Genomic DNA, 13199 nt, shown 5'->3' with positions numbered 1-13199 from the left:
CTAAAAACATTATACTACTAAACCGGTTCGTATAAATTGGCCAGACTATCAACTTTATTGTCGTTTGACTGTGCTGCAATATGGAGCCTGTTTACATGCGGCGAATGCTGTTATATTAGAAAGTGTAGAATAATGGGCACATCTCAGTTACTTTATGACTGGTATTCCCATAAGCAAGTCTCCGGAGAACGCACAGCAATTTAGGCAGCCTAATGCGAGAGCTGCTTTGGTTGCTATGAGCGACAGAGAGGTTCGTTGCCTGACTAAAAAGGATCAATACCGCAGTGAATGAAAGGGGCAAAAACACTAAAAACTTCTATTACACTTCTACGAGTGTTATATGTGATTTTAGAATTTCACAAAGGCATTATGACTTATTCTCGCATATAAATCTCAAATGTGTATTAAAGACATTTGTCATGGTTATTGTGTGAATGAAATCAGGCTGAAATCCCTTTCTAATGATGTTTGCTCCACCAGTGAGACAACACCCTGTTTACTCCATGTCATTTAGATCCTATGTGTGCTTTTCTTCTGAAGGTAGGTGACATAACAGACCATACTGTAACAGAACAACTGCAACTGCTTATGTCATTTCCACCGAGATATCAACAAGATCAAAGTTTTGCGACTTTAACTAAAGTACTAAATGTCAAATCGATGCGATTGAAACATGACATATTAGGCTATTTTGCCCTGTTGCAAATGCCTGCGGTGTGCGTAAAGGATATGGCCACTCTGTTATTTTCTTTGCATATTTCCGAATAATATTATCTTCGCTGAAGATGAAAAGGGATCGGTTGACTGTGAGGCAGTTCTGTTTGACCGGTATCGGGTTGTATATGGCCATTGTCCGGGCTCTTTGGGCCATTGTTTGCTTATACATCCTCTGCACGCCCGGGGGGCCTGGCTGCCGGCTTGCCCCTCTGCCTTGACCCGCTGGAGAGCCACCGCCTCCATACCGAGTCGGGAGATCGTCTTCGAAGCGAGCCATTCTAAAAACGCACAGATTTGACTATAGAAATCCAAATTCACATCAGACAGCGTGTAAAGAAGAAGCATCACAACACGCGATGTAGTCCCAGCCACCAGTTCTTCTCATCTGTATAGGTCTGGCATCCAGAAGAGCTTGTTCACCCAGCAAATAAAGACAGCAAGTTTCTTAAAGTAATCCAGTTGTTAAATACATCTCTGTAAATTACATCTCCCCGCAAACGCTGTCACGAACCGAACGCCGGTTAAAGTTTATCGTCCCGTATTACACAATCCATCAAAAGCCGAATGATCATATCCAATAATCATCATTCACACACCTCGCGCGAAGGATTTGGGTAATACACAATTTCACGAAAAAGTACAGTCGTGACAAAAAAAGAGACGTAAAGGTGCCGTTAAAACAGTGTTGGTTATAAAACCGAGCCAAGACCACAGATTCGGGATCCTACTTCCTTGGTTGCAATGCTGTTGTAGAAGATGCTGCGATGTTTCCCCTCAGTCAGGCGAATGCTCTTCCTTCTTACGGATGATAATACGCGTAGTCCGTCGCTTTCGAGTTTAGCTGGCTGGAATTAAAACGAGCAAACGATATTAAAGCCTCCTTTTCACGCGAGCAGAGCCTGGCAATGCAATGTTACCAATTTCTGCAGCCGCTGCTTCTTCTAAATCAGATCACGTGACTCTGAAGCAGCCTGTCAATGGCTCCACCTGTGCCGCTACAGTATCCATGGCACTGGGGCAAGAGGGGAAAAGACAGCATGTAGCTTGCCAGCGGTGCATTAAACTGTTTCTTTAAAGATGTTTAACGGGAATTGATAGCTTTTGTATAGAACCACTTCCCACAACGGCAAACAAAAACAGATCGTTGCTCATTCAGAATAGGGTGGACTGGGTGGGGCAAATCGGGACGTTTTCTCGCGCCGTCAGTGTCAGATTGCCATTAAAATGCCTGACTTGGAATTTGTACGAGAGAACCTTGAAAATATCTTGAAAATTAAATGAAAGCTTAAATGTGTATTGCATTAGTGAAAAGGATAGCGTGCTTATGACTGAAGACCACATACATTACAAATGAATTAATAATTAAAAACACCATGGAAAGCTTTATTTCTTATGGGCATGATATTGAAATTCATAGTAAAATGTCAACGTGCGGAACAAACTTAGAAAACAGCCCTGATAATTAAAAAATTGTGCAGTAATTTTCTCCACCATTTCTGATCATGATAAAATGCTAAAATTCATTTACATTTAATACAGGATGTATAAAATGTTATTTCTAAAAAATACTCAATCCATTTACTTGGATAATGTATGCTTTTTCATACAATTACGGATCCTCTCCATGATTCTAGAGAAACAAATTTCTGTAAAACACTCCCTTAAATATTCATTCTGTTCAAATTGCAAATGCTGTCCAATGGCTCTCTGATATAAAATAAATGATGTTTTATCTTTGTTCAGTTTTTTCCTTGGAGCTGGGAGTTGCAAAACAATGCATTGTACTCCTGCATGCAGTTAATTGTTGAAGGTCCATGTTTATGAAGCAGGGCTCAGGGTTGCACTATTGCTACAATTGTGTTAGCTGACTGAATGTGTTCCACCTGAGCAGCGGTCTGATCACTGTGTGCTCGGACTGAGCCTTCCGCATTGTCCTGGCCCAGAATGGAGTATCTACATTTTGCCGAGCCACAATGACAAGAGAAGTACTTTTTCTTGATTTGCCAGTAGGGATCGCCATAGTCAAACCTGATGGGAGAAAAAAGCAACTTTTATTCTCAGCTCTCTCACACAATTGTCTCACACAAAAATGCATGAATGTTTATGAAAGAAATCAGAAATGTTCCTTTGGTCAGGAAAGGACCTACCCTAACTCGTCTCCAGTGTGAATAGGCCTGCTTGCATAGAGTGCAATTCGAGGAAAGCGGAGGTCCTGGTGTTTGGTGAACACACGTACCGGAAACAAATTAGGGTCGCAATGATGATTTATAAACCTGCCAACATTACCGTAAAATTGAGCATCGATGCAGTAGACCTGTCCAACCTAAAAAATAAAAAGTTATCACTATTAAATACACATAAACATGCAACATAAAGGAGATGTGCATTGATTTTACCATTGCACAGTTGAGCTTTACCCCCATTTAAATGTACTGTAGCGCCCTCTGAAGGCCACGAGTATTAACTGTAAGATTTTATTATTTACAAGCTGGCTCTTTAAGCAAAATCATGTGAAGACTTTTAAACTTACCTTATTCTCTAGGTTGAACATGTACGAGTCGTCATCTCGAGCATTAGCTTCTCCATCTGAAATGATCTCACCTGCAAACCTGAACAGACAGCAAAACCTCAGGGAAGAAGTATTTGACCAAAACAGCATGAGATTAATCATAATTGAATAATTCATAATTCCTGTAATGGCTTTCATTTCTGTAACAAATTTCACATTAAACTACCCTTGATGTTGGAATCTGTACAAGAGTACTTTAGAAACCAGACAAAGTTTCCTCAATATTTGTATAAAGTACAGTATAAAATTGTTGTGTAATTCAATATTAAATTTATTTACGCCTGCCATTGATAGCGATACTGGTTCAACACAGCTCACATGACTTAATGGTTTGGGACAACCTTTTTTCTGAAAAATGACAGACAGAGAGTGTTTGAGAAATGTAAATAGTCAATTTTTGTGCAATTCAGTTTGGTGCCACTAATAGTGCTGAAATTACACCCTGCAGTTTTAAATGTCTCGGTATTTAAAAAGAAAACAACACATTGCACTAAATGTTAACGTGTAAAGCAGGAGATCTAAACAAGAAGACCATACTCGCATATGAAAGCTCCCTCAGGAATATCCTGCAGTACGCGGACCCCCCAGCCCATCTTCTCAGTCCTAAATACCTGTAGTCCCACCCTGCGAATACAAACATTACAAAATATAAACGTATACCAACATAAATATAGAGTTTACATTACAATGCATTACACATATTGGCCATATTACTTGAGCCCATTCTGTATCACTCTATTGCGACATGTTCTCCAACAGGAACATGCATGGTTGCACTCAAACAAGAAGGGTGGGTCATCCCTGCAGAAATCTTTCAGCAAGCGGCCATCCTGTACCAAGAGATCATTTCGAAAAGTTTAGTAATGCTTAACAGGACAACACCACTAAAGCAAATACTAGCAGTGCCTTACCTTGTCATACCAACAGCGCATGCTGAGCTGACCGCAGATACAGCTGCTAGAAGCACAGTCCCCTTTACAGCTACAGTGCTGTTTCAAAGAGACAAGGAGAAACATCACATAAAGAGATATATTAAAAGCATTAACCTCGTTATGGTTTATACCAGTATCATACTGTGCCTCCTACCTGTAAGTGTGTTATGTTCTCATCTATATTGACTTGAGAGGTGAAACAGCTCTCTGGAACGTATTTGAAGTTGATGGGGCAGGGCTCATGGTCCACCCCATTCACACACGGCACAGGGATCTCCTCATAACCCCGTGATATATCTCTGAAACATCATACACAGATTTCCATAATAAAAAATAAAACATATATATATATACAGACGTGCTCAAATTTGTTGGTACCCTTACAGCTCATTGAAATAATGCTTCATTCCTCCTGAAGAGTGATGAAATTAAAAGCTATTCTATCATGCATACTTGCATGCCTTTGGTATGTCATAGAATAAAGCAAAGAAGCTGTGGAAAGAGATGAATTATTGCTTATTCTACAAAGATATTCTAAAATGGTCAGGGCACATTTGTTGGTACCCCTTAGAAAATATAATACATAATTGGATTATAGTTAGGGATGCACCGATACCATTTTTTAAAGACCGAGTACCGATATTATTTTTCTGGTACTCGCTGATACCGATGCCTGTATAATGTACAATTATGTTAATAAACCAGTATCTTACTGGTACATTTTCGTTTTTTCTTTTGTTTTTAGGTCTACTTAAATTTAAGCACTATTTTTTAATTCAGTTCTATTTTTTATGATAAGTAGCACAATTTTACTAGCACATTTACTTCAGTTTATTCAAGTAAAATTACATTCGAATTCGAATTATAAAAAATTCAAGGGGGATGGTGTGGTAAAATGTGAGTGTATTATAACTTGTTCAAGACAACCGGACTTTTATTTTGACGGATCGCCGCAAATGGTGTTTGTTATGTGTTCGGGTCCTCGTGCAGTGAAACGCTGGCTCTGAAAGCTTCACAAGCACAATGCGTTCAGGTTCAGTACACGCAACCGCACCACTCTTTCACACACAGTCACGCAAAACAAGCAGAATACATATTTAAACTAGAGATGCACCGATTGCAATTTTCTTTGCCGATTCGGATTTTTGCCGATTCCGATTTTCTATCCACAAACTATCATTGACAGTATACTGTATATAAAACCATATTAACTTTTCTTCAATACACATTTTCTTTATTTTCATTGAATAAATGATTGAACATTACAATATCCCCAAATTTCCCTAAATGCAGTTCTCCAAGCTGCATTAAATTACAGGATCTTCTCTTTCCCAAACAACTCTTAAATTGAAGAACTCTGTGACTGAAAAGAAGTACTAATAAGAAAATATAACTAAACATGTCACTTAATTTACCTTTTTCATTTTGTACTCATCTCACAAAAGTCTAAGATAACAATAAAATAGCCTACTTCAACTTTATTCTTGTCGGTTTCTGTTTATGAAACTAACATTGCTTTATTTCATTTTTTCTGAAATGTAAAATAAATTGTCTTTATCTTGGGTCTGTAGTATTAAAAGAAGTGGGTTGATTGATTTTTGCTGCAACTTCAATAAAAAAGTTAAAACTCTTATGAGTGAATTCTACTCTAAAGACGTATATGTATTTGCAGTTTTTTTGTGATAGTAAAGAACTCAATCAGATATTTATCACATATATTGGTTGATTTATTCATTTTTTTATATTTTGGATTTTTAAAAACAAGTAGAAGTCGTGTTGAATGTCATTTTACCTAGGTGAAATGACCACAGTTTTAACGCAAGACAAGCAATCAGGTTGAATGGAATTTACGTTTGTTTTAAACAGAGTGAACGACTTCAACGTGAGTTTAGCATCACTGTTAGCATACATACCCCATGTAGACGGAGCAGCGAGAGATGAACTACAGTCTGTACAGTACATGATGCGCGTGCAGTCAGCGGACATGAGAGACGCGCGTCAGTCAGCAGAGACTCGCGGTCCGGTGGACCCACATGCGAGTATAAACGAGCCGTTAAAGACAGGCTGTGCGCGCGCACGTTTACATGTTTACTTGCAGATTTGAGTGTACTGACGGCTGTGACGTTCTTGCCCGCATCACCGGCAACAGAAGATCGGCTTGGAATCGGCGAGACGTGAGACTGACCGGCCGGTCACCGGTCCCGCCGATCATACGAAAAACCGGCCGATTCCGGTCTCTGGCCGGTCAATCGGTGCACCTCTAATTTAAACAGTATCTGAATATTTCGTTAGCTGTTACGTTAGCTGTTAGCAGTTCAGCGCTAATTTCTTTTTAGGAAACAATACATTTGCCAGATTCCGTGTTGTACAGCAAATTCTGTTTTTATGCCTGGATTCCTCTATTCCGTCCGCGTTTTAAGCATTTCGGAAATCATAGGGCTCTATGTATGTCACGTGAGGTATCGGTGTGTCATTACCAGTGCGAGTACATGAGCTTGGTATCGGCCTATACCCGATACTGGTATCGATATCGGTGCATATCGGTCTCTATGATAATGTGAAGGTATGGGCAATACTCTCAGGCTGATTGGATTAGCACCTATGCATTTGAATGACACTGTTATGCTGATGAGACCTTGGCTGGGACAATTCCGGTAACGGGCTGATTCCTGTATTGCATTTGCATGCTTTGTGTAAATCATCTTCACCTCTATGTATCCCGCCCCCTTGAAAGGTATAAAACTCTACTGTGCTGAACTAAAAGTCAGACTTTGATGACTACAGCGACGCACAGCGAGTCCTCAATAAAGAGAACTTATGTATGAAAGATATCCCAACGTCTCCTGCAGAGGTGGGTAGTAACGCGCTACATTTAATTCGTTACTTTTACTTGAGTAACATTTTGGAAAATATGTACTTTTTAAGTAAAATTAAAAGTGTGTACTTTTACTCTTACTTGAGTAAATTTCTAATAGAAAATCTGTACTTTTACTTCGTTACATAACTTACATTGCGTGACGTTCCTTCGTTCCTTCATTTTAAAATATGCTTTTTAAAACGCGTTGTTTATTTCAAGGTTGTCGTCTCTTTTTACGGGCATTCCCGAGTGATCGATTCTTTTGAGTCGATTCTTTTGAAAGCATTAATTGAACAATGGGCAAAACCACTTGAATAGGCTAATGAATCAGTTCAAATGATTTGTTCAGTTCGCAGCACGATCTGAATCATCTGAAGCAGGATTACTCACTCCTCGTAGCGCGAAACTTAAGAACACGCAGAACACAAAGAGCGTTGGATGAAGTGGATATTAATCTATATCTATACAATCAAAACTGCAAATGTGTCATATTGTTTGCCAGCAATGATAAATGCCCGCCATATGCGCGCACCCGCGCGACCTGTTCGTCAGACACAGCAACATGCGCGTTACCTGTCAGACACAGAGACGTGGGCTTGCAGAAATATACATTTGAAGAACAGAAGGAAGAAAACTTGTTGATGGGCGTGTGGTTCACTGTTTACTGTTTGTTTACAAGTAAGAGCGTTTCACAACACACACGTGACACAACACGAGAAAACATGAGCTTTGTTCAAAAATGTGTATTTCATTTAAGAGAGCACTGCAGATGTTCTAGATCATCTTAGGAAATGCTCTGAGTTTAGTTAATGCTTTAGTTTGACATGGTCTATTATTCTAAGTAAGTTGTGTAAACTACATTGACATCAGGACTAGATGAAATTTACAGAAATGCTTGTCTCTTCTGTGTTTGTCTATTCTTTAGTCTCTCTAGTATATTGCAAAGATATCTGCTTATGATAATTAAAAATATTGATCAAAATGTAATATTAAAATATTGGCATTAATATTAATTTAATGTAGAAGGCCTATATAATCAGATACTAAGTAACTAGCTACTTGAGTAGTTTTTTCATTGCATACTTTTTTACTTTTACTCAAGTAATTTTTAAAATAGTGACTTTTACTTTTACTTGAGTAAAGATTTTGGCTACTCTACCCACCTCTGGTCTCCTGGTCCCTGCTTCGACGAGGAAAAGTTTCCTACAAAAGCTAGAGCAAGGATACAAATTCTTTGTTGAACAATACCTGTTTGATTATGAAGGTAAGTGTTTTGTTTTCTTTTAGTGTTAACGAAGGTGCTAGGATAAGTAATTGAATATGTGTTCTGTCAGTTTTTTTTCCACTGTTGTTAAATAGGCCCTTTTCACAATGACGTCACTTAACTTCCGCCTTTTCGCAAAGCAGTGTATCAGTTCAGTGTAAGGACTGAAACTCAGGGCTTTTGATTATCTAAAGATGGAGCTATAAAGTCACTTCTTTGGTGAGACAAGAATATTGTTAGCCTGAAGATAATTAAATGTTTATTCTTCAGTCAATAAAAATCTGCTTTAAATATTGTGTTGAAGTCTTTGGTTATTTTATTTCAATATCTATAATGTCTGATGTTGAGGTAGGCCTACACACAGTGTGGTTTTATTAGAAATTATATACTGCGCTGTTTAAATCGAAAATTAGGCCACTTCAGTAATGAAAAATTATTAGCCTAAAAGAATAATCTAATGCATTGATTTCATCCTCCATATTGTGTGGGATGATGTATTTTACTTATTTTAACTAGATTAGACAAGCGATGGATAAAAACACAGCATGGATGTATTCATTACTGATGTGTAGTGAGGCCAAACGGATCAGAGAAAAATATTTTAGGCTAACGTTCTGGGAACGTTCCCCTAATGTTAGTTTCTGGTTCCCAGAAAGTTTCTTTAAGGTTTGTTTTTGGTTATCTTTACGGAAAAAAAACGTTAGTTTCATGGTTTCTATAACGTTAAGGGAACGTTCCTGCACGTGCTCCTCCCGAACCTTGTTAATAAAACATAATTTACTTTTTTGCTATATTTTCTATTATTTATAATGTTTTATTTAAAAAATCTTTGACTAATATTTTGGCACAATGGCACCTCCCTTTGTGCGGCGCCCCTATGCACCGCCCCCTATGCACCGCATATACTGCATACCCCATTTTTGCAGCACAGCATCTAAGCCATATATATTTTATATATATTTATCATTACAGCATCTGGTATGTTTTCACTATGGAGCCTAAAGGTTTTGGAAAACAGAAATGTTTTGCTCAGCAAGAACAAAAGAAGGAACATTAACTGCCCATTAGGGGTGTTACGGTTCAAATTACTCACGGTTCGGTCTGTCACGGTTTTGGTTCGATTTGTGCTATGTTCAGGGAAAAGGAACTACTGACAAATAAAAATAAGAACAAATAATCAAGCTACAAGTAACAGCACCAATAAAACAACAGATCAAAGCAGAAAATTAAATAAGATACTGTATATATACCTTTTAAGGTAGAAATGGATTAAAGTAATCAAATAAAACATAACATTGCAATGATTGCATATGTACAAATTAAATAAAGACGAATCATAATTGAAGTTACAGAAGCTATTGAGTCACAAGCAGTGAGTGATTTCCTTGACTTTTAACAGACAGCAGGAATATGCTGCTGTCGCTTTAAGAGGAATGAAACGGATCCAGTACACAGATACTGTACACATGCGTTGTTTTTCGTCCGTTCACTTAAGACATAACCTACTATGTTTGTTAAGATACTCGACAAGAGGGGCATGTTGACCTACTTCGTGTGAGAATTTGTCCGTTTAAGTGCTTCAAAGACAACTCAATATTTGCGCCATGTCTGAGACTTCCTTATGCGCGCTTTGATCTTCTCACAGCGCGCAAGCGAGTTTTCTTGTGCATCATCTTGCACTTAAATGTTTAAATTGACAAGGCTTGAATGAGTTTAGTTTAAACAGCAACATGTGCTGTTCAGGTCTCACCTGCACTCGCGCGCTCACAACACCCGGGTGATGACAGCATAAATGACTGGTCATATTACAGCATACGTCAATCCTATTGAAATTTGTCTACGTTATTTGATTTGTTGTAGGTATTAAATGTGTATCCATCGACAAACATACATTAGCTGAACTTTGTCAGTCTGTTTTATGCATTATAATTTTTAACGAACCATATTATAATGCGTCGTCAGATTTAAGATGAGCCGCGGTTGGACCGTGTGCCGAACCGTTGGTGGAGAACCGTGCGGTTCAATTATTTACCGAGAACCGTTACACTCTGTAGCGAGGAAGGCGGGACGAGAGCCGTGGGGCAGGAAGGCGGGGCCGGTGGCGTGAGTGATAATGAGTATCAGCTGTACGCGCACCGGTCCCGCATGCCTCACGGGGAGCTAGGGAGCATAAGAGGACGAGCGACGGGACTGCCGATGAGAGAGGACCGGGCCCGGAAGTGTTAAGTTTTGTTTATGTTCGTGTGGCCGGCAGTCGTCCGTGAGGGGCTGCCGGCCTTTTTACTTCTGTATTATTGTTTGTNTCACTCACGCCACCGGCCCCGCCTTCCTGCCCCACGGCTCTCGTCCCGCCTTCCTCGCTACAGAGTGTAACGGTTCTCGGTAAATAATTGAACCGCACGGTTCTCCACCAACGGTTCGGCACACGGTCCAACCGCGGCTCATCTTAAATCTGACGACGCATTATAATATGGTTCGTTAAAAATTATAATGCATAAAACAGACTGACAAAGTTCAGCTAATGTATGTTTGTCGATGGATACACATTTAATACCTACAACAAATCAAATAACGTAGACAAATTTCAATAGGATTGACGTATGCTGTAATATGACCAGTCATTTATGCTGTCATCACCCGGGTGTTGTGAGCGCGCGAGTGCAGGTGAGACCTGAACAGCACATGTTGCTGTTTAAACTAAACTCATTCAAGCCTTGTCAATTTAAACATTTAAGTGCAAGATGATGCACAAGAAAACTCGCTTGCGCGCTGTGAGAAGATCAAAGCGCGCATAAGGAAGTCTCAGACATGGCGCAAATATTGAGTTGTCTTTGAAGCACTTAAACGGACAAATTCTCACACGAAGTAGGTCAACATGCCCCTCTTGTCGAGTATCTTAACAAACATAGTAGGTTATGTCTTAAGTGAACGGACGAAAAACAACGCATGTGTACAGTATCTGTGTACTGGATCCGTTTCATTCCTCTTAAAGCGACAGCAGCATATTACTGCTGTCTGTTAAAAGTCAAGGAAATCACTCACTGCTTGTGACTCAATAGCTTCTGTAACTTCAATTATGATTCGTCTTTATTTAATTTGTACATATGCAATGTAGGGATGGGCGATATTATATCGTTTGCGATATACCGGTAGAAATTCCCCACACGATAGGAAGTAGTCTCCCCGCGATATAAACGATAAATTCTAGTTGATGACGTATTTCTTTGTGAGACCCATTCACAACTCATATGTGAAGTGAAAACGGGTATAGCGGAGGGCGGACGTGAAGCTGAGAAAGAGTTTGCACTAAAAGGCGAGCTCTAAATCTCGTTTAGGTTGGTACTGTAGATGCATCCGAGTTAATGTTTAGTTTCACTTTCGTTTTATTTAATTCGTTTGCTAAGTATTCGTTGATAGTCATAATACGTTACACCACAACATTTAGTTTGGCTAAAAGTATTTATTTAAACATTCGTTAGATGTTATGAAATGTTTCTTGATTATTTGTTCTTATTTTTATTTGTCAGTAGTTCCTTTTCCCTGAACATAGCACAAATCGAACCAAAACCGTGACAGACCGAACCGTGAGTAATTTGAACCGTAACACCCCTAATGGGCAGTTAATGTTCCTTCTTTTGTTCTTGCTGAGCAAAACATTTCTGTTTTCCAAAACCTTTAGGCTCCATAGTGAAAACATACCAGATGCTGTAATGATAAATATATATAAAATATATATGGCTTAGATGCTGTGCTGCAAAAATGGGGTATGCAGTATATGCGGTGCATAGGGGGCGGTGCATAGGGGCGCCGCACAAAGGGAGGTGCCATTGTGCCAAAATATTAGTCAAAGATTTTTTAAATAAAACATTATAAATAATAGAAAATATAGCAAAAAAGTAAATTATGTTTTATTAACAAGGTTCGGGAGGAGCACGTGCAGGAACGTTCCCTTAACGTTATAGAAACCATGAAACTAACGTTTTTTTTCCGTAAAGATAACCAAAAACAAACCTTAAAGAAACTTTCTGGGAACCAGAAACTAACATTAGGGGAACGTTCCCAGAACGTTAGCCTAAAATATTTTTCTCTGATCCGTTTGGCCTCACTACACATCAGTAATGAATACATCCATGCTGTGTTTTTATCCATCGCTTGTCTAATCTAGTTAAAATAAGTAAAATACATCATCCCACACAATATGGAGGATGAAATCAATGCATTAGATTATTCTTTTAGGCTAATAATTTTTCATTACTGAAGTGGCCTAATTTTCGATTTAAACAGCGCAGTATATAATTTCTAATAAAACCACACTGTGTGTAGGCCTACCTCAACATCAGACATTATAGATATTGAAATAAAATAACCAAAGACTTCAACACAATATTTAAAGCAGATTTTTATTGACTGAAGAATAAACATTTAATTATCTTCAGGCTAACAATATTCTTGTCTCACCAAAGAAGTGACTTTATAGCTCCATCTTTAGATAATCAAAAGCCCTGAGTTTCAGTCCTTACACTGAACTGATACACTGCTTTGCGAAAAGGCGGAAGTTAAGTGACGTCATTGTGAAAAGGGCCTATTTAACAACAGTGGAAAAAAAACTGACAGAACACATATTCAATTACTTATCCTAGCACCTTCGTTAACACTAAAAGAAAACAAAACACTTACCTTCATAATCAAACAGGTATTGTTCAACAAAGAATTTGTATCCTTGCTCTAGCTTTTGTAGGAAACGCTTACTCCCCCCGGGGGGCCCCCCCTTGAGAGCCCCAGCGCCTGGGGGTAGCACCGACGAGACGAGAGAACGGAGCCGGGAGCACCCCGAGCGACAGGGACGAGAGAGGGGAGAAA

At 39.0% G+C, this 13199-nt stretch overlaps 2 protein-coding genes across 7 annotated transcripts in view; both read right to left on the bottom strand.

Moving 5' to 3' along the window:
- Positions 1-1647, bottom strand: part of cacna1ba (calcium channel, voltage-dependent, N type, alpha 1B subunit, a) — a 111083-nt gene extending 109436 nt beyond the window's left edge. For all 5 annotated transcript variants that reach the window (XM_057352044.1, XM_057352036.1, XM_057352050.1 and 2 more), the window contains exon 1: positions 733-1647. In XM_057352044.1, the coding sequence (XP_057208027.1) occupies positions 733-994 (262 nt within the window). In that variant the 5' untranslated portion in view covers positions 995-1647. The remainder of the gene's footprint in view (positions 1-732) is intronic.
- A 425-nt stretch (positions 1648-2072) lies between these two features.
- Positions 2073-13199, bottom strand: part of LOC130571028 (histone-lysine N-methyltransferase EHMT1-like) — a 32719-nt gene continuing 21592 nt past the window's right edge. For both annotated transcript variants that reach the window (XM_057361680.1, XM_057361691.1), the window contains exons 18-24: positions 4373-4517; positions 4198-4275; positions 4001-4116; positions 3824-3910; positions 3248-3326; positions 2865-3040; positions 2073-2745 (exon numbers count right to left, since the gene is read on the bottom strand). In XM_057361680.1, coding sequence (XP_057217663.1) covers positions 2550-2745; positions 2865-3040; positions 3248-3326; positions 3824-3910; positions 4001-4116; positions 4198-4275; positions 4373-4517 — 877 coding nt within the window. In that variant the 3' untranslated portion in view covers positions 2073-2549. The remainder of the gene's footprint in view (positions 2746-2864; positions 3041-3247; positions 3327-3823; positions 3911-4000; positions 4117-4197; positions 4276-4372; positions 4518-13199) is intronic.

This window comes from Triplophysa rosa, linkage group LG2, assembly GCF_024868665.1.
Source record: "Triplophysa rosa linkage group LG2, Trosa_1v2, whole genome shotgun sequence".
NCBI classification, from domain to species: Eukaryota; Metazoa; Chordata; class Actinopteri; order Cypriniformes; family Nemacheilidae; genus Triplophysa; species Triplophysa rosa.
Note: the sequence above shows the minus strand (reverse complement) of the source record. Positions and strands in the feature narration are given on the sequence as shown.